General features: G+C 40.2%; 1 protein-coding gene across 1 annotated transcript; it reads left to right on the forward strand.

Annotated features, from left to right (window-relative positions):
* Window positions 1-1,747: 1,747 nt before the first annotated feature.
* kctd12.1 (potassium channel tetramerisation domain containing 12.1) lies at window positions 1,748-3,282 on the forward strand. Its single transcript, XM_026295798.2, has one exon. The coding sequence runs from the start codon at window positions 1,792-1,794 to the stop codon at window positions 2,656-2,658; it is 867 nt and encodes a 288-aa protein (XP_026151583.1). The 5' UTR covers window positions 1,748-1,791; the 3' UTR covers window positions 2,659-3,282.
* The last annotated feature ends 18,982 nt before the right edge of the window (window positions 3,283-22,264 follow it).

The raw sequence follows: 22,264 nt of genomic DNA on the forward strand, positions 1-22,264 counted from the left end.
TTTGGGTAAAACTGGTAACTTGGACAGAGCAACTATGTTGTCTTTCACAATTTGTTTCTTTTTGAAATTGCAAAGGAAAATCATATGTCTGCAATGGGAACTTTTGTACAGGGAACTGACACACATCAACCACATCACTCACTGACCATCACATGACAGAAGAATGTCTGTTCGACCAGCTGAGGAAATACTGAGCATTAATCAGCAACTCTGACCTCAGATCTAACACTACAAACACTTTATAATGTCGATGCTAAAGAGAAACATCCACAGGCTGAAGAACCCACATCAAACTCTTCAATTTCTCACAGCTCTACATCGACACCAACCGTCATGTAAATTTGATCTTATGAGTAAATCATCAACTGGATGTTATTTAACACACTTTTATAGAATTGAATTCTACGTTTTTAGGTCAGTTTGGTCAAGTTTACATTTTTCCTACCACAACCTGGAGGGGAAAAACCTACTTATCCACTATTTCTTAGATTCGATTTCAAGTGTTTTGCGATTGCATTTATTTTCAGCCAATTATTGCTAACAATCCACTGTTTTCAATTTCTTTAATAGTAAGATATTCATCCATCCATCCATCATCTAGACCCCCTTATTCCTTAACCAGGGTCACAGGGATCTGCTGGAGCCTATCCCAGCTCTCTTTGGGTGAAAGGCAGGGGTACACCCTGGACAGGTCACCAGTCCATCACAGGGCCACATAGAGACAAACAACCTCACACACTCACACTCACTCCTATGGGCAATTTAGAGTCACCAATCAACCTGACATACATGTTTTTGGACTGTGGGAGGAAACCAGAGTACCTGGAGTTTGTAGTGTGGTAAGAGCAGGTTAATGGTTCAGTGATTTTACATTTACTACCAATCACAGTGACACAACTTTTAGATCTTTTATTTAGCACTTTGATCCAAATGACCGGTGCACAAATATGATTATATGCTATGAATGTAAAATATGGGGTTAAAATAGGCCAAATTCACTTTCTATCTATAGGTATGTGTCACTTTTATCATTTTAAGATTCATTTAAGATTAAATCTGGTCTGAAGCCAGACTGATCCACACCACAGATCAGTGCAGGTGTGAGTTCTGCATTAAGTTACTCTTCAGGGAATGAAAGTCAGATTTTTCATTTGGCTCTTGTCTTGCAGACTAACTGACATTACATTTCTGCAGTGTGGACATTTTTGCCTTCACTTCTTCAAAGGGCTGTCGGATGGTTGTGTCTTTAAGTAGTACTGTTGGCTGCATTTCCTTCGGAGTTGCAATGGGTGTCACTCTTTCCATATTTTCTATTTCCTGACTTCGAAGCCAGAATAACTTGTGTGTGGGTTCTGGGTTTGTGCTCTTGTGGAATTGGAAAAGAAACCCCAACATTGGCCTAATTCGTTTGATTCATTTAGTAATCGCTAGAGGGAAGGCTTGGTTTGGAGTGGAAGAAGATACAAATGGCACATAATCAAACTCAGGTGTTTACTTTAGGTGATGATGGAAGAGACTGCATTTGGATTTGCTCTCTCTCTCTCTCTGTGCGTGTTTGTGTGTGTGTGTGTGTGTGTCTGTAAAGACACACACTACGGGACCACTAGCCCATATTTTTGGAAAGTCAGTCATTCGGCCATTTAATAGTTAAATGTGCATTTAACAGTCAACCCCCCCCACACATCACGCACACGCACTCACACACGCGCTGGGAGCCCAGGCTTCATAAACAAGCCGCTGCTACTTTGTTGCTCAGTGTTTCCACATCGTCAGTGCAGCGGCTCAGAGAAGATGGCACTGGCCGACGCAGAGAGCGCGCTGTCCAGCTGCGGCGACTCGTGCTCCCCGTTTTCAGAGGTTATTGAGCTGAATGTCGGCGGACAGGTTTATGTGACTAGGCACAAAACTCTCATCGCCGTCCCGGACTCGCTCCTGTGGAACATGTTCAGCAAGAAGTCGCCCAAGGAGTTGGCGAGAGACAGCAAAGGGCGCTTCTTCTTGGACAGGGACGGGTTCTTGTTCCGCTACATCCTAGATTATCTGCGAGACCTGAACTTGGTCCTCCCGGACTACTTCCCCGAGAAAAGTCGACTGCAGAGGGAAGCTGACTTTTTCCAGCTGCGGGACCTTGCCAAGCGCCTCAGCCCCCGGGTGAGTAAGGACAATTCAATCAGCGAGGAGATCAGTCAGAGCGACACGGAGGAAGGTGCGCAGCAGTGCGGCTCCTCTGGCGGCTTGGAGACTTTACGCACCATGTCAGTCAGTGGGGCCATGCGCTCCCCTTCGCTGGACTCCAGGAAGTCGGGCTATATCACGATAGGATACCGCGGCTCGTACACCATTGGCAGAGACATCCAAACCGATGCCAAATTCAGAAGAGTGGCGCGCATCACGGTTTGTGGGAAGACGTCCCTGGCCAAAGAAGTCTTTGGGGACACGCTGAATGAGAGCAGAGACCCAGACAGGCCCCCGGAAAGATACACATCCCGGTACTATCTGAAGTACAATTTTCTAGAGCAGGCATTTGACAAGCTGACAGAGGTTGGCTTCCACATGGTGGCCTGCAGCTCCACAGGGACCTGCGCCTACACCAGCAATGATCCAAACGAGGACAAAATTTGGACAAGCTACACTGAATATGTCTTCTGTCGGGAATAACAAGCAGAAATCAATTCGTGCTGATGTAAATAGACACTTCATATTGTAGAGGGGAATGTCTTGCAAAAAGTATTGCATTTTCTGTTTTGAATGGCAACATTTGTCAAGGGCGAATAACTGCAAACATTGCTCTATTTTAAAACAAATGACAGTGGCAGCATTACCACCTGGTGAACCAGAGACGCAAATTCCCCCAAAATAGATTCTGCACAAAGGATTTTGACAGTATGTCAAGAGAGGATTATGAAATTTGGATGTTCAAAGTGAGCAGAGCTTTGTTTGAGATGACACACACATCTTAAGCCCTATTTGGTGGAAAACACCAACAAAATGCCATCATCTTCATTTCAGAGAGCTGCATGTCAATGTTTCAGTCATATCTGACTCAGTGCTGTGTGAACTGGGTGGTATCCAGGAACAGACAAGCAGCGATTAGTATTCAGTGTTATTGTAACTTCTAGGCTTGCTTGATCACATATTTGGCTTGATCACAAGTTTGTATTAGAGAATAGGTTCTTAAAGCAGGTATCTCACTGACATGACTGTAAGTGTATGTGCTTGCCTGGTAGAGTTGTATTTGTTAAACCTATTCAGATGAAATAAAATCTTTTACTGTTATTCTCAGCCCTTTGCGAATCCTCCTATCTTCTTCTTCTTCTGCACAGAGAGTAACAAAATACCAGCATTCATCGCCCTCCAACCTTTTCAATTTTACCCAGTAGGGAATCAAAGAGTCAGCCTCAAAGAGAGATGCCCTACCCAGTAACCTCTGCCCATCATAGCAAAATCTGCCACAGTGTTTTAACCCAGAAGCAGCTGCACAGGCAGAACTCAAATATGTGTGGTATCAACGTGTCTATACTGTGATTAACGTACAGCATCGTGACCGTGAACTTTCCTTGGCTCTGACAGTGCATCAGTCTTGTAAACAGCCACTTGTGGGCAATATCTATTTTCGATTAAAACTTCGCCCTGATATGAAATCACAGGAGCAGAAAACCTCCACATCTGAATATAGTTAGCATGTAAATACTACAGGGGGATCCGTTCCACCTATCCATTTTGTCACACAGATTCAGCTGCATGCCAGCTCGATGCAAATAACGCAGCTGTGCACACATGATGTTATTATCATTTCAAGTGTAAATAATGAAAGGGTCCAGCTGCACACAAACAGGAGGGTTCAGTCCGCCAGGGACTGTGATTGAATGTGATTGATGCACCTTTGCTTCAAGAGTAGAATTACAGAATTACAGATTTTCCTGGATTATGTGTTTCATTAAAAACATATAAATCAATTCAGAGTCATGGTTGGCTCTGTGGAAGGGCTGATGGAACTTGTGTAGGGGTCTGGGGACTCAGTTTCAGGGTCCATGGACAGATTAATACAGCAGGGCCACAATTAATGTGATTGTAACACCTATGCTTTCCTTAAAATGTCACAACAAAAGAGCAGATGTTTCCTTTCACTCCTTAAATAAAAGCAGTGAGCCTCCTTTTGCATTCACATTAACAGTAGATCAACTAGTGAATTACAGATGGACAAGTAACATCACTATAAATCTATGAAGTTCATTTAAATCCAATAAACAAATAAATGGAGAAGAAAAATATGCAGTTAAATCCAGATTTGCTCTATAAACAAACATTTTGCACAACATATGTCGTGTATTCACGTTTGCTTGCAGTGTACTAATTTATTTGGATGGTGCCTGAGTCAAGTATGAGTAGGAAAGAATACTTTACTTGGAAACCTAATTCGGTCATATTGTTTGTTTCAGTATTTCCAGGAAGGTTAAAACTTCCTAGTGGCTTCTTTGAGCTGTTCTCACAAAAAAACAGAGACAACAAATGACACAGGCAGACTTGTGGCAGCCCACATGACTGCACAGATTTAATACTGCACATAATCCAGCTGGGTGACACCACAGATGTAGCAGCCGCAATAACTGAGATGATATTGTCATATGCTGTAAATTACTTTTTGTGGAGCGGGAATATGCACTCGCAACAAGCTAATATTTTTCTTTGTATAAACATGTTATATCTTTGAAACAAATAATTCTCAGAAATCGCAGAAGACCTATGAATGACTGGCGCTCTGTCGAGGGCGTACCCCGCCTCTGGCCCACTTCCCTGACTTGTGACCCTTGATAGGAGTAAGTGGTATAGAGAATGGATGGACAGAACCTCGGTAGCACATACGAGCCAGCCAAGAGGAGAAGAGGAAGGCCAAAGAGGAGGTTCATGCATGTGGTGAAGGAGGATATGCGCGAGGTTGGTCTCACAGAGGAAGATACAGAAAACAGAGAAAGATGGAGATGGGTGATCCGCTGTGGCGACTCCTAAAGGGAGCAGCCGAAAGAAGAAGAAGAAGAAGAAAATATGTCTGTTTTGAATGACTTTGTTTCCTATGGTGATTGATCCAGGGAAACACTATGGATCAGTCACCAGTCCTTCACAGATATCAACCTACAAACAATTATTGACTCACACCCACATTTGCACACAGACCAGAATGAGCAATTTAGAGTCTACAACACTTGCATGTTTGCGGACTGTGGGAGGAAGCCAACTCGAGCAAAGGCCATTCATAGACGAAGAAATTGTTTGAAAACATGCAAATACAATCCCATTGTGCACTAAAAATTATTATATATCTGACAGTGTATAAAACGTAGGATTTTATATCTCCCTAAGCTCACTTATTATCTGCAATTTCAATTAAATGATAAGCAGTTGCAAATTAGAATCCAATCACAATCAGGCATTTCAGTTTTATTGGTCCCATGTAGAATTTTATTTCTGTATCTGTTGTAAAGGTGATTCAGGCTAGAATTCAGTGGTCAATTTAATTGATAGCTAGCAGCATTTAGATATAGATCAGTCACAGTATATGGCTGGAAATGTACTGTCCTGAACCTACATGTGTTATTTACTTGGCGTGATTAGTTAGAATGGCTTTACAGGATTGTATTGTAGAGTATTCATCTCCTGATTTACCATACTCCTTAAAAACCAACAGGACCACTAAAACCAATAAACCTATAAAACTGTAATGCTGCACATAAGTATCACACACTGCAGCGGAGCATTCAACAGTAAAACTGACAAGTAGAGTGCTGTACATGTCAACATAGACCTACTATGTGCTCCAGAATTACACTAATCCAACACCTTACTGCTGCTATTTAAATTCTTAATGGGAGATGGAATAAATGGGTGTTTTTAACAGGTCTGTCCTACATGTTGCAGCTCAGAACTGTGGGCCAGGAGGAAGTTTTGAGAAGTGGGATTTTTGCTACATTTCAGTAAAATGGAAACGCAATAAATGGGCTGTCAGTTTCTTCAGTTTCAGTGATGATGTGATAACAGAACAAAAGAGGGAAGCGGTGAAATAAAGTGAGTCAAGGAGAATTAGAAAATTGAAAGAAAAATGACTTAATTGTCAACTATTGTTACAGCCTTTTCCTCTCTCATATTCTTATCTCTATTTGCAATATTCGTTCATCCCTTTCCTCTCTGCATGCAGGTGCTGCCGACGCTTTGAGCTGCCTAACACGACCCTAAGCAGATCAGCACTGTTTGAATTCCACACATGGGTCCAGGATGTGTTTTAGCTTCCTGAGTTATTTTAGATCAAAGTTGGTTTCATTAGCACATCACAACAGTAACTCTGGACCAAAGGCTTCATTATTCTAATTAAATTCTGATTCAGAAATACATTTTAAATTTGACTTCACAAGAGAGAATATGCATCACTCACTGTTCAGAAGGAGGAGGAGAGTTCCTGCTGTTATGCCAAGACATAACACTATGGTGTAAAAGGCTCAACAGCCCAGGGGCAACAATACAATTCATCAGTGACTGCAGTATTAGATGATTAGTCAAAAATATGACCCATCTACTTTCAGTTTTAATCACAGTCAGGTTTTACAGTACAAAGGGCAGCGCTTTTCTCACCTTAAAAATAAAAAGACCACAGGGCATCTGAGTATGGCAGCCATCTTATTAGGAAACTAAATCATTTCATTTTGTTCTAGTCTTTTTAATGTGAGCACTTAATACAAACAAAGGGAACAGGGACGTATCCAGAGATTTTGATGGGCAGTGGTTTCACAACCGACTCACTGCACCTTTATCCTTTATCACAAGCTCACACTTACTTTCTTAAGCAGACTTATTTTTGAATTTTTGGTTTATTGACTAGTTTATAGTAGAGACAGAATAGAGAGAGGGACATAAAGGGGGAACGACATGGAACAAAGGTCCCCTACTAAAATCAAACTGGGCACATTACAGTCACATCATGTTCACCCCAACTAGTCACATGAAACACTGCAGATGGTTGTGTTCAATAAAAAAATACAAAAAACAGGCACCTCCCTTCTGACAATATATGAGTGAAAAGCAGAATATGCTCCGTTAATAGAGCAGCATGCATATTGTATAGAATAAGCAGGCCTTATATTAAACCAAATATGAATCCAATATAGCCATATTAAACTTCAGCCATTTCTCAGCATGAATTATTCCATTAAGTTCTACTGATGAAGACTGACCAGCCATCACACACAGTATTGTGCACTGAACAGTGTTTATCTCATGAAAATAACAGCGATGTCTGCAACATTTTGTTTTCTGACAAGTTAATTTAGTCTAATAAAAATAGCTATGAATATATTAAGCGTCTCTGAAAAACTGGCTGGGGTCAGCAGATATGGATGTGGCTGTCAGGGTTGCTCTCCGAGAGTCAGGTCAGAAATGGACTTTATATTAAGAAGCTAAGACTGAAAATAGGAATAAGCAACTGAGTAATAACAAACAAATAAGAATAAAACAGCCATGTAACCTCAGTTTCAGTTGAGGTTACAAAAAAAGAAGTAGAAGAAGAAGAAAATAACCATACATGTAGCTCCTCCATATCCAAAAAAAGAATTACTGAAGGAATGAATGCCAACACTGATGACAGCTCATTTGTTTCTTAAGCAACAGCTTAGCATTACTGGCAGCCTTTTTTGCTAACAAAAACAACAACAGTAAGAACTACAATACAACAAGTATAAGAATATTACCAGTCAAACTACATTAGATGAGCAACCTAAATGTATAAGACAGAAACAGACATATGAGATAAGATATGGGAAATAAACACGTTATGTCCTGCTGAGCGTAACACTAAGTGGCTAAGTGTAACACTGCTAACATCAGTCATCAGACATCATTTCACATCTCACATGTGGTAAATGATACTGACAGTGAGTTGCATAGAAATATTTTTTTATGAAGGTCTAATTTTCATTGCACTCTGATTTTAGAATCCTTTTATTTTCAGCTCCTCCTGAATGTTTGTAAATGTCACCATTTCTGATCAACAGCCTCCAGACTAATGCAATGTGCCCTGATCACCTGAGCTGAGAAGCTGCTCTGTTCATCCATCCATTAAACCTCCTACCTTTCGTGCCGGCGATGTTCTTTTGAAAATTACAGTCATCAAGAAGAAAATGCTCTTTCTATAGCTGCTGTGCTCTGTCTGATACATTGGGACCACAGGAGACCTTTCATTTGAATCTTTACTGCATTTCTGGGGTTATTGCTAATCAGATGTCCTTTAAAGAAAGCAAGACATTTGTTATCTGCTCAATGGTCAGAGGTTTCAGTTCCTCAGTGGCTGTGCCTGATTATTGACACCCTTTATGCTTTTATTTCTATTTGATCTCTGCACCAAACGTTGGCCACCTGTTTGTGTGCAAAATCGTCTTTGAACTTTTCAGCCATTTCTGGATTTCTCCATCAGCAAATGGAGCTGAAAGAATTTCAGACGCTAATAAGCACACTACGGGTTGAGTTTTTTTTTTTTTTGTCAAATTACTGTTTCCAAGGTTATTACTGAACTTTCATGATAAGGGTTTTGAGCTATTCTTATTTCATCTTGAACTTCCAAAGTAAAGCATGCACTTTCTTTTTCATGGGGATGAATGAAATTTATTGCCTGGTCTTTGTTTCAGAAACAATAAAAAGTGCACACATTCTGTACATACATGTATATAATGTTAAATGATAAATGTGAAATAATATAACATCAGTATTGTTCTTTTCTACTGAATCTGGGAAGCAGTTAAGGACCGTCAGAATCAATGCGTAATAGTAGTTCACAACAACTGGGTTATATCTGCACGAATGCGGTTGGTGGTAATTCTCATGAATTCAAGGGGTTGGTTTTTGAAGCCACTGCTCTAGTTACATGTTTTCCACATCTGGCTTCGTTTTAGGAAGAAGGGTTTCAGCGTATAAGAGAATTACAGAGTGCAGGAGCATAAAAAATAACTCTAAAGGCAAGTAGAAAGTCAAACGCTTACGTCGGAGTTTAGAAATAGCCTTGATCAATGTAATGATGCATTACAGGGCAAACCTGTAACGCAGAATCAAAAGCAGTTATAGAATAACTGCCATGCTCTCCAGCAGCTGCTCTATATGTACTGATACAGTCTAATGTGCTGTGCTGCCAGGGAAAAGGCAATCAATTCTTAACAGCTCCTTTTCACAGCAGAGACTCTAACCTAACCTTTCATAGCCTCTTTCCACAACACTTAAAGAACAACATGTGTGAAACATTGTAGGAATAACTTAAATTATAGGTTTGTACAAAAACCACAGCATCTCGTGTTCCCTTTACAGTCTCCTCTTTGGTAATTAAAGTTGACTTGTTAAACCAAGAATGCAAGTGCTCTCCGCCTTGAGTGATGTAAACATTTAAGCCCTTACTTTGCTCATGCTATATCTATCCATCTATCCGCCCATCCATCCAGTACACTATACTACAAAGACTCTTTCAGTGAAGTGGATCAAACGACATTCTGCATATCTGAACAGTAAGAGATGATTTTATACAGTAAAAGTGTTCTGGGAAATAGAAAATGCATACATAGAAAAAAAACACCCACTGTGTGCAGCCAACATCCTCAAATAATTCTTTTGGCACTGATTAGCAGTATTTTTAGTCTATTCTGCCAAGGTTGTCCTAATTCCTCCAAAAGTGGAATCAACTTTCAAAAGCTCGTTTGGATTTCATGCATAGAAATCACTCCAAAACTTATGATTATTATGGGATTGAGAGCAGTCATTCTTTTTGTTTCGTTTGAGTTTGCACATTTCTGTTAAGGACACAGTTTTCCACAAAATCTAACTGATGCAAGCTGATTATTTGTGGTTTAAAATGAACACAGTCCAACAATAATTTTATCTAAAGTACTCAGAGAACATCCAATTTGTGCAACTTGAGGCTTTAAAGACAAAGGTTACATACACAAACTTTACTTACTGATGCAAGCGCAGGCGCGTGCGCGCACACACACACACAAATATCATTGTCTTTAGCTCTATAAAGAGTATGTGAGGATATATCCTTACTTATTTCATTTTCCTGGGAATTTCCACCCAAGTGTTTTCCTTCATTTGCAGGATCAGTGACCTCTCCACTAAAAATACTCAAACCACAGAGCTGCGACAGAGTTATCATTTAGAGCAAATCATAGACTGCTGAGTTACATCTAAAACCATTGAGCGATTTAAAGGAGTGAGAGAAAAAGGCCCATTTGTTGCACATTCTTTTCTGTGCATCCCTCGTTTGCACAAGTCTGTATGCTTTTCTCTCTTTTGTTTGTACTGAACAGTCATTCATTTTGTTCCTGTAAGACTCCATAAATTAGACAATACATGGTAGCAATGTGCAGGAATATACTAATTAGGAACATCTTATTTCTTTCGTGTACTTAACTCCCTCTAACATCATTGCATGTTATTGCAAATTATAACAGATACAAACGAGGGGACATTAAGAGGATAGGAGTCTCAAGGCAACAAATCACAACAGCACTTTCAGAAGCCGATACAACCACAGAGACAGCTGTGGTGTTCAGATAAAAATGAATAAATGTCTGTATCTGTCATATCAGATTCAAAGGACTGGTGGAAAAACATTCTGTACACATTTCACAGGTGATTTCAGCTGCTTGTTTTGAGCTTTGCTGCATTGCTCATCTGCTCACTGGCTGTCTGACAATCCTCTATTTGTAGCAGGAGAATAAACACCGGAGGAGTTGATGGAAGCCCCTCCAGGTATTACATAACCCACACTAAATCAATATCAGCCGACGGAGACACAATACTAGTGGATTATGCTTCTTTTGGGTGGTTACTTCCTTTACTGTTTTGCACTTGAATCAAGTAAAGAAGAACACATCTCTCTGAGGAATTAGAGCAGGCTCACACAGAGGCAAGCGATAGCTATCGAACCCAGCATTAAAGACGGTAAAAGTTGTCAGTAGCACAGAACTAAAGCATGAGCTGATCAGGAAGTCAGTGATGTGTGATCACAACAATGACAAGTTCCCATGTTCAGAAACAAGAACAGTGAAGCAAACATGCTGTGTGAAGAGTCTTAGAAATGCTAGTTTTGCAAAAGCCCAACATTTAAACATCTGCTTGACTCTTTTTTGACAGATGTCCGCCTCCTCTGCAGGACTTGTTTACAGGTTACAGCCTGATTAGATAACTAGGTCAAATAAGCTTCTTTCACTGCAGAAAGCTTTTCATTTTTAAATATGACATGCATGCCAACAGTGCATGGGCACTTCTTTTGTTCAAATTAACACATATAACAGAACTTATATTGTCTACCAAGAGTACGGCTGAAGATGTGAAAGCTTATCATTTTTTTGTCTATATTGATAAAACCACACTTAAGCAAAATTTCAAATATACCAACTACTCAGTGTTTTAAACAGAGATGCACAGAGATGAGTTATTTGTTTGACAGAAAATTGAAATGAAATGTTCTGCCACTGGAGCTCCAGGCTTGAGGCGAAGCGTAGTCTGCATTTTCTGCCAAAGTCAGTGAAGTTATTTTGATGCTAGAACAGCATCGCACCAGAGAACAACTTTTAAACGGTGGCTGTTAACAGCCACTATTATCCTGCAAAAGACAAGTGTGCATACATTTCCACATTTTCAGTTTCTATATCAACATTCAATAATCTCGCTCTTATATCAAAAAATATTCTTCTGTGGCTCTGGTTGAGGTGAATGATGCGCTGGCACCCGTGAATACGCCTGTGAACACATGTAAATGATATTGTGACTTGGAAAATAATAACTGAAAAGATTTCCAGTGACATTTCCATATTTTGTCTGAGAATAGATGTGATTTTCTTGCCATTTCGCACAAGGACAATGCCAGGCTCAGACAGAGTTTAATAAATAGTCATCCCAGTCCTCTAGAGTATTTAATGTCTCTATGAATTAAACAGACAAATGCCAGATGTTAACCATTATTATTTATTATTTGTTTCCTAAACTATTATTGGCATGTCTAGTATTGTTTTTTGCCAAGGGCAGAATCCATTAAAGCCTGATGTTGCTGAATAGTAAAGGTTAAGGGTGGTGGGGTTCTATATTTTCCAGAGAAATCCAATGAAAAGGTCAATAACACAGTTGTAGTGGGTAAGTGGGTTACCTCTCATTACAATGAACAAGGGCACTTTTAATATGTGTCTCATTAAAAAATATATACAAAAAACAGTAAATATAAGTAAATACACTAAGTTTGCAGTTTATTGGGTAAAACAAGCTGAAACTAATGCAGTCCTGGATTAAATCACCCTTTATGAATGAGATCAATTTCAGTTTTGTTGTAATGTTGAAACCGTTGTAGAAAGAAGCTGATTCAAATGTATGACCAGACTGGAAGCTGCAGTTTGTGCTGTTGTTGAACTGTGCTGCATTATACAGAGAGGAGTTTCTGTTTTTCAGCTTAGCCTCAGTGATACAAAATAATAGACACATCAGCCCATTGTGAGAATATAACACCAGGTTTGTACAGGACTGGATGGAAATGAATGAAAGAAATGAAATTAATGACAAAGGTCAAGTACTACTTATTATACTGTAAGAAACAGTCTCCACCTGGTCAAACTTCTAGGCCATCAGTGCAGAGAGCTCAGTAATCTACCACTTGGTGCACTGACGCTGATGCTGCATATACTCCTGTATATTCCTTTCACTTGGAACGCCTACAGAGCAGCAGAAAACCGGCTTGGCTCTGTCAGATAGTTGTATGCCTGGTGGGGAAACAAGTGAACAGCCTGACTATCATAAAGTTCTCTTATGACACTGATCACTTTATTTAAAGCCCTATTGAAGTCTTCACTAATACGCGGTTGTGTTTTACCAGCAGCCAAAACGGTAGTGTCATAACTAATCTCTGCTTAGTGCTCATTGTTGTGTAAAGTGGGAGCAGATAGAAAGGCTGACATGAGATTAGAGCAAAGGTAGAAATGGCAGCTAACTTTGAGGGTTGTATGTTTTAAGGTGGCATCTCCTTCAACATTTTAAATGGATCAAGTTCAAGTGGTGGATTAGATGAGAAGGTGGGAAGTGAAAGATTTAAGAGCACTGGGAAAACATTGCCAGTTTAGATTTCATCCTTCATTTAAGGGGCTGCTGCGCCCAGAGCCATGATAAATTCTTTTATCTATTAATATGTTTTTTGACTATGTCTGATGTTGTACCAGTTTTTCTCCTCAGTAAATTGGCTCTCTTAAATCTATGTTTGATGGGAATGAGCTTTAGATGACCCATGAAGAGATTGCAGGAAGTAAATAGTTGTTTCTCACTAATGCTCACAGATCACAATGTGGCTGATGATGACAGTGCGACAGGTGGTCTGAGGACTTCTATTTGGCACATTCCCTTTTTACCGCGAAGCAAAGATCACACGGAGATAGGTGACATTTAAACACCACCACAGTCATTCGGGGTGATTTCTCTGGAAATGTAAAGGTCACTTAATGCTAAGGTGGCAGATAATACTCACAATATTCCAACCACTTGTTTTTAAAAAATGTTATAATTATTATTTTTTTGGAGCGTAATAATAACCTAACTGGGTGTTTTGGAAATATGATTTAATGTGATTTAGTCCTGCTAATTTAAGTCAGACAGGCCATGATTTTTCATGTTTACATATGCACTGCAGATGCTATACTAGACCATTCTAGGCTAACAGTAAAAATGTTAGGGTGAGTAGTCCTTTTTCTTGCAAAAATACCATCTTTTTTTCAAGTTTGCTGCTTCTCTGGTGAATTATTTGAATATTTCTGGGGTTTGGCCTCTGGGCTCAAAGTCTCTCTCTGAGCTGTGGGTAATTTTGAGGGACATCATTTAGAAATTAATAAATCAGAGAATAACCATGACCTCAATTAACTACAGTAGTAAAATGTGTACACACTAAAACACGAGCTAGCTAATAATGATCTAATGATATATAGTAATATAATATCAGCCTAACTTAATTTTGATACTTTAACTACACTTTCCTGATTATACTTACATCATTTAATTTTCCAGTAACAAACTTTTACTTTTGCAGAGTGTTTTTAAAAAGTGGTATTAGTACTTTTACTTAAAAGGTCCCATATTATGCAGCCTCTGACAAGGTACTGTAAAATAAACAAACAGATTTATTCATAAGGTCACAAGCCAAAGGGGTTGGGAATGTTTGATTATGATGTAACCTCTGTTGTCTTAGTGAAGAGACTGTAGAATGTAGATTTACTAGAGAAACTGACAGCTCTTCTCTCCATGCTGTTATCTTTAATCCCTATTGGAAATCAATTGTGCCTGTCAGTTAATTGCCACTGTTTTCAGGTACTTTAGATCAATAGAACAACTCTATGGACCGGGTTTCTATATTTTACATCACATAATCAATTAGCCTTTTACTGTAACATCACCATGCTTTTTTCTTCATCACTTATGGTACATCTGGCCTCTGTTCTTGCCTTTATTTCCTCCACCCACCCAAATGGGCCATGACAGGTGTGATCAAAAACACCAGTCAAAGGGACAGAGTCTAGTCCAGACACAAAGGTCCACTGACTGCTGGGAAACATCAGGTCAGCTCACAAAGACAAGCATCATCATGTCACTATGGTCCCCTGGGAAAAATACAGCAAATGCTAATGTGGACTGAAATCCTTTCACCTCATCAGCATGCATGTAATTACAGCCAACATTTAGTCACTGTACATCATACTGTACACTTCAACCAGACTGCACCTTTACTGCCAGTTACCACAGTCTGAGCCAAAATCATACTTCTTCTTAGAGTCATTACTGAAGACACTGACACGATAAACATATTTTATATTCAGAGTGACATACCCTCTCTGAGGATATTATCATCTCATTATTATGGGCACTGCAGTGCTGTGGTAGTTTTCTTGATGTCTTTGAGAGATAGAATATGACTTCGAACCCCCCCAGATGTTAGGATACCAGGACATTATTTTCCGCATTTTTATGTTTTTGTATCCAGGAGTGGTGCGTACCAGCCCGGCCTGCTCAGATTCAAAACAGTGTCTGGTAAGCGTCATTTTGTTGCAGTTTGTTTGGAGCAGGTGAGCTCCTGTCTGAGCCCTAACTCACTGCTTGAATTGCTGACAACTTACAAAGAAAGACACAGTTGGTGATTAAACCTAAATTAATTTCTACTTCAAACAGGTTGATCCATGTACTGTGTGGATCAACGCTTACAATTAATGTATTCTTTAAATGGTGTGGAAGTAAATTGAATTTACAATGGCCTAATTACCGGCCTCTGTTTCCTGGGACAGTTCTGTCGGGGTGTTATAGTCAATTAGGTTGTTTCATTTCCTTTTTGTTTCATTTTTTTTTTGTCAGATGAGCTTATTCACGTCATATTACCCCAGAATATATCTGTTGGCTTCATGGCAAAGATTTTAAGTCCGTCACCAATTGATCACCCTTGTATCACAATAGGTGGAAAATAGCTTTTCTTCTATTTGAACATACTTTGGTAATTACAAGGAATCATTTCAACTGGATACAGTCATTGGTCATTCATTCAACCACGAAATATAAATGAAGAACATGGGTATGATAAGTCACTGATATGGGGTATAAATTCAGAAGTGCGGTAAGCTTCATTACGGCGAGTCATCCAGGACCAAATCCTGCTGCAGCGACATGATTATCAGCAAAGTGCAATGATATCATGTGTTCTGTGGTCGACCTTTTCATTGGATCCTAATTGGATGTTTATGCTGATTTAAATTACAGGTACTATAATAAGAGCTGCCTGGTACTTGGCTGTCTGCTTGGCTGTCTTTCCTGTAATGCCATTAGGGAACAAGAACAATTATATAACAAAGAAATTATGTAATGGTCTAATGGTAGTGCCAACAAACGAGAAAGGTAATTGACATTCTGATTAGCGTCTAACAGCAGTTATCATATCGTTTAGTAATATAGTGAACTGTAGATTTACAGTATATAGCTTGTTTTGGACATGATTTATTGTGATATTGATAAGGTTTTTTGAATGGAAAACCAGCTTCAGGTGCAGCAGAGTGAAAGAAATCCTACTTGTGGGCAAATGAGGCTCTATTGTGTCCTGTGTTTCCACTCTTTTTCACTCTTACCTGAGAGCAGATGTGTCATACATCTATGTCCCAGCTGTCAAATAGCAGGTTTTTTCCACCTGTCCGATACTCTGAGTTAGGCAACCAACCTCACAGAGGGTGGATCTTCTCCTTCATCCTGTTCATTTAAACAGCAAATCTCCCCCTACCTGCACAGACATTGACCTAGGCAGGATAAGACCAGATGGGACAGCATATTAGTATTATTGATTACTTATTAGATTAGAAGGGTTTGTCAGGAAGATCAAGGGTGGTGTTTTAAAAGAAATGCATCCTACACCAGCTGTGTTCCCGACAGTGAATCAACAGACAGCTACTCTGGCATTGCCTCTAGTCTCAAAAAAAAAAAAAAAAAATTCAACCCTCTCAAATCAGAGTTAAACCTACCTCCATGGTAGAGGTCAACAGCTGCCACTCCTCAGTCAGGAAATCAGGCTGGCTGGGAGAGATTAGCAAAGGGCACATGAGAATTAATGAGCACAAAAAAAGATGTGAGCTGAAACAACATATAAACACAACACAATATCAGCTGATTTAATCTTCCCTGCCTGTCTGTCATTTTAATGAAGAACATTTTATTATTATTATTTGGTCTAATAGAAATTGTAAATCTGAAATAGGGCTTATTACTAAAATATAAATTACATTGATGATTCAGTTTTACCAGCACAACTCTCTGAAGGAATACTTCAAGGATGTGGACACCACGCTACGTATACCTTACAAAAGCTCCGGAGGGAGTCCAGTTTGGGGACCACAGGATCTCATCTCTGTTTTTGCAGATGATGTTGTCCTTTTGGCTCCATCGAGCCAGGACCTCCAGCGTGGGGTAGTTTGCAACCGAGTGTGAAGAGGCTGGGATGAGAATCAGCACCTCCAAGTCCAAGGCCATGGTTCTCAACTGGAAAAAGGTGGCTTGCCATCTCCAGGTCAGGGGAGAGATCCTGCCCCAGGTGGAGGAGTTTAAGTATCTTGGGATCTTGTTCACGAGTGAGAGAACTGATAGACGGATTGGGGCATCAGCAACAGTAATGGTGTCGTGGTGAAGAAGGATTTACCTGTCAATCTATGTTCCTACTCTCACCTATGGTCATAAGCTTTGGGTCATGACCGAAAGGACAAGGTCTCGGATACAAGCGGCTGAAATGAGCTTCCTCCGCAGGGTGGCCGGGCGCTCCCTTAGAGACAGGGTGAGGAGCTCGGTCACCCAGGGGGAGCTTGGAGTAGAGCCACTGCTCCTCCACATTGAGAGGAGCTAGCTGAGGTGGCTCAGGCATCTGTACCGGATGCCTCCTGGGCGCCTCCCTGGGGAGGTGTTCTGGGCATGTCCCACCGGGATGGGGCCCCAGGGAAGACCCAGGGAAAACCCAGGACACACTGGAGGGACTATGTCTCTCGGTTGGCCTGGGAATGCCTCGGTGTCCCCCCAGAAGAGCTGGAGGAAGTGTCCAGGGAAAAGGAAGTCTGGGTATCCCTGATTCGGCTACTGCCTCCACGACCCGGCCCCAGATAAGCGGAAGAAGATGGATGGATGGATAAATGACATTACTCATATTTGTTTTGTGTTTGATGCTCAGTTTTAGTAGTTCAATGAAATAGTTTATTGCTTTTGAAAAATTGCTCTAAAATGATAAGATCACTGTCAGTGTGAGCCCACAGCCAGCAGCTGACTGATTTAGCTGAGCATGAGGACTGGAAATGGGGAAACAGCTCTCTACCAGTACTTCCAAAGCTCGCTCGTTAACACTTTAATCATGTACGATTACTGTGTATTAAAAAAAGATCAATTTGAGCTTTTAAAGATCAAGTACATGCCATATCCAGCCCAGCGTGTGCTTGATCTGGCAAATAAAACCCCACCTTTTTATTTTTACCTGGAGTGCTGTGTTGAATGCAGAGATATGAGACTGGAATCAACATTTCCATTTTAACTATGAGCAGGAGCTGAATTCCTTCAATACGACCAAACGTTACTCAAAGTAAAGCAGAAAATACAAGAGAAAGAAGCTTTGTGGAAATATAACTCAGGTTATTTTCACCACTAGTGAAATTTGGAGCTTGAAATAGCCAGTATGATTCATGGGAAGACATAAAGCGCCAAAGCCCTTGGAATTCAATCAGTGGCTAGGAGAAAAAAAAAAATCATCATACTAGCATCCTCAAGTGGCTTGCATTACAAGAAGAAGTCGGTGTTTATCAAGAACTGCTCAGCCTGGTGCTGTTGTTAATTAAGAAGAGGGATTATTCTCCAAAATAATTTGAACTGAGCCGCGGGAATGTCACTGCAGAAATGAATATCACCAGATGAGAATTGAGAATAGCTGGAAGATGTTTGGGTTTTGCTGACTGACAGGCAGCTGAGGCTGTGGATGCTGGAGATGGTGCTAGTTGAGAGACTGGAGGTCTGGCAGAGAAAACAGTTCAGATTTTACTAAAGATGGAAAATCAAAGTGGCTCCATAGGCCGAACCACTGCATAACGTAACCATGGCAACAGTGAGGAGGCTTTGAAGATAATAAAGATTTAATGTGGTGGAAATGGGTTTTGAAGCCCCATATATACATATGACAAGGCAAAAGGCAGAACCTTCAGACCACTATATGTCAAAGTAATAATAAAAAAAAAAAAAATCACATTTTTTGATGAACCATGTGCCACATCTAATCTTTATATTTTTGTGTAATGTTTGTGAAATGTATTTGTGTTATAAGTTGCATATGTACTGAATATGTACATATTCCTCAGTACTAAAACTCATGTAGGTAGAGAGAAACCTCTTTCCCCATCTCTGATAATATAAAACAAGCATCTCTTCTTTTGTTCAGTAAATAAATTTGTATTCATTTTTATAACTGAGCCTCTACTGCTTATTAAAGCAACAAGTGGAAGAAGTGGAGTTTGTACCGAGCAGCAGAAATCTAAATGCTTTAAATAATGACAATAATGACGTTTCCATTTATGGATTTTTTCCCCCTAAACCGTTATTCCTACACATTATAGACACATGTACAGTACGGTGCATGGCACAGGGATGACCCATGCCTCTCAACCACTTTGTAGCTCCTCCTCCTAGGGACATAACGTATCAGCTCAGGAGAGCATGAAATTGAATTTAGAGAGATAAGTGATGTTTTTATGATAACCTAGAGCAAACACCCAGGCCATCAGCAAGTTAACAAGCCAAACACTCTAATAAGCTCAGATTTTCTCTTTGCTTTTGTGCAGCACTTACAAGGTTTAATGATGAACACAGACAATAGCTGGACTGCCAACAGACAATAAAGGAGGAGGTTATAACCATTGCTAACTGGTGGTCTGAGTATATCAATTTGTTTCCCAACTGCGGAATTTGTGCTCAAACATACTGAGGGAACCTGCTATTTTAATTAATGCCTGTGCCAGTGTTTAATTAAGACTGCATGATTTCAGCAGAGAGCACAGTCTGCATATGCTTGGTCAGACTTGAAGATGAGACAAGTGGAGAAAAAGATGAGGAAAGGTGCCCAGAATTTACCTTTGCCCCTAAGGTGGAAAGTATTTTATTTAGTCTTGTGTATACTGGAGTAATTGCTTTGTATTTCGATTGAATTACAAGGATAGCAGAATGAAAGTTGGAATTTAATTTCCTATCTCCACACATAGCCTTCAGAATGTGAAAATGAATGATGATCATCCATCCAAAACAAACAAACAGTCAAACAATGATTTAGAAGCGAGGGCTCTGGAGCAGTCCCTAAGGGGCGCCCAGCTCCAGCTCCTGCTCCAGCTCCAGCTCCAGCTTTATTCCCCCAGGGCCTGCAGTCAAGTATGAAGAAGATAGCAGCTGGCAGATCAGCCTGGGACTTCAGGGCAAAACCCTTAGAACGTTGAAGTCACCCATTTGCAGCTTTAAATCCGCAATAATAATAAAAGTTTGACAGTAGGGAAACGGAAGACTAAGTTGTTTCTAATAGAGAAAGTGTTAAAGCTAATATCAAAGCCCAGAAATGTACAGCATGCTGCTGGTATTACAAGGTTGTGGCTTCACAATAAGTGCAGCTGATGTCAGATCTTCAATATGTAAGAGGCCGTCAGGACCATTTCATTGAAGTCAGTTTTCAGTCTTTGTGTATACATGGCAGAGGCACAAAACCTAGTGTGTGCCATCAAAATTGTTAATATCAATACGTGGACAATAGCTCAGCTCCTTTGTTGTAGCGTGAACAAAACAAGAAGCTTACAGTGCAGGAAATGATGGGTTCTGGAGAGCTATTCACCATACAGTAATTACAGCTCTGCAAGGGAGATAATGATGTTGAATGGACCACAAACAAAAGGCTCGACTGACAGCTTCACGTTCTTGTGGCACTTTCAGATAAAATATTGCCTGCTTGCTGCAATAAAGTCCCATCTTGACTGGCCTGCAGCCTTTCCAAGAATCAATTTGCTCCATGGTCTTGTGTTTCTTTATGGAGACACAAAGTCAGGGCAACAGAAGGCATGCTTGTATGTATAAAGTGTTTCAGTTTACTTTATTAAAGTTTTATACACAAACAGATACTAAAGATATCCATTCTTAGCAGGTCAGAAATCACTGGCTGACATCAGCCAGAGTCAAAACCTAAAAGAATCTGCGTTGCACACCAATGCAGGGGAGAAGACACTTTATACCGGTGGCTAAAAAAGTATACACATATTGTGTAGACAGCTATCTATGTCAGGCAGTCACTGTCAGGCACACAAAGTGGGTGCTTGGTGTAAGTGACGTCTGCAGCTCTGAAAAGATGCACAGACAAAAATATGCTTCAAACTGATGTGTCACCACACCAGGAACGTTCCACACAAACAAGAAGCCCAAAATAGCCAAACAATTCCTTCCCAATCTGAGATGGAACAACCTGATCATACTACATACATACGATACTGCAACTGCATTACAGGCCAGAGGAAATAAATAATAGTAATAATAGAAAGACCGTCTGATCTATTTCCTGCTTCAGCAGCAAATCCAAGAAAATCCTCCTTCTTTGCTTTGTACTGATCTTTCACTGACTGGAGAGGAGGTTTAACTGAGCTGCTCAGAAAAGGAATCTGACTCATGACGGAGATTTGTCTTTTTAGCTGGATAGGGCAGGTTTTTCTACAGGAGTGGGTGGCCAACTCCTCTTAAGATCCTGTTATTAAAACAGTGAAAAAAAACCCCCACAAGACACAGTGGAGGATTGTATTTATGAGTATGGCTACAAATTGCAGCCTGCTGTAGCCTAGGACAATGCTACGAGGTAACAGTGAGACTGAACCAAAACAGTAAAGTTTTAAAGCAGACAGCTCAACTATCAGCTGCAGCAGAGCGGCACATTCAGGCGATAATCCTCTGTAGGTTTACGCTGCAACATTGAGTTCATTTAACACAGAGAAAGAAAGCAGACATATGTTAATCCAATAAACAAAATACACAGATTATAAGCATTTTGAGGTGTGGATTATGGATTATGGTGCATAACATACCAACCATGTCTGTTCATCTTTATTCTAATTTTCCTACATCTGTAGAAAAGGGGTCTGGTATTCAAACCTGCGACAATATGACCTAGTGCATTATCAAGGCTGTCAGAAACTGGCAACCCGTGTTTCTTTTACACTGAGTTTAACATTTTGCCATTACATAATCTGCATAACAGACTGTTCTGCCTAAAGTGGTTGGAGTTCCACAAAACGATCCTATTTTAGGCCAAACAAAATCGAGGATTGGAACAAAGTAGATGAATCCACGTTTTAGTTATTCAAACTGTCTTAACAGGTTAAAAAGAGCACTTATCTGTAGAACACGTCCTGAATTAGCAAAACACTACCACGCTTTGTCATATTATATAATCATTTGAAACAAGTTATTTTGCTGTCAGTCTCTGTTAATCGAGCTGTTTCAGTCTCAGGTTAGCTTCAGGCTATCCAAAGGATTACTGTGTTCTCTGTATGAGAGAGAGAGAGAGTGGAACAAAGCTGGATCCTGGCATTACTACATCCACTGGTGAATGAGTAGCACTCATGCAGAGTCACAACCACAGTTCCCTGAGGCAGACAGGAATTTAGCAGCTCTGCTTCTCTTTTGTCAAACCCTGTTCTTC

Source organism: Mastacembelus armatus, chromosome 21 (assembly GCF_900324485.2).
Source record: "Mastacembelus armatus chromosome 21, fMasArm1.2, whole genome shotgun sequence".
Classification (NCBI taxonomy): Eukaryota; Metazoa; Chordata; class Actinopteri; order Synbranchiformes; family Mastacembelidae; genus Mastacembelus; species Mastacembelus armatus.

Coding starts and splice junctions, on each gene's coding strand:
- kctd12.1 (XM_026295798.2), top strand. CDS start 1,792: ATGGCACTGGCCGACGCAGAGAGCGCGCTGTCCAGCTGCGGCGACTCG.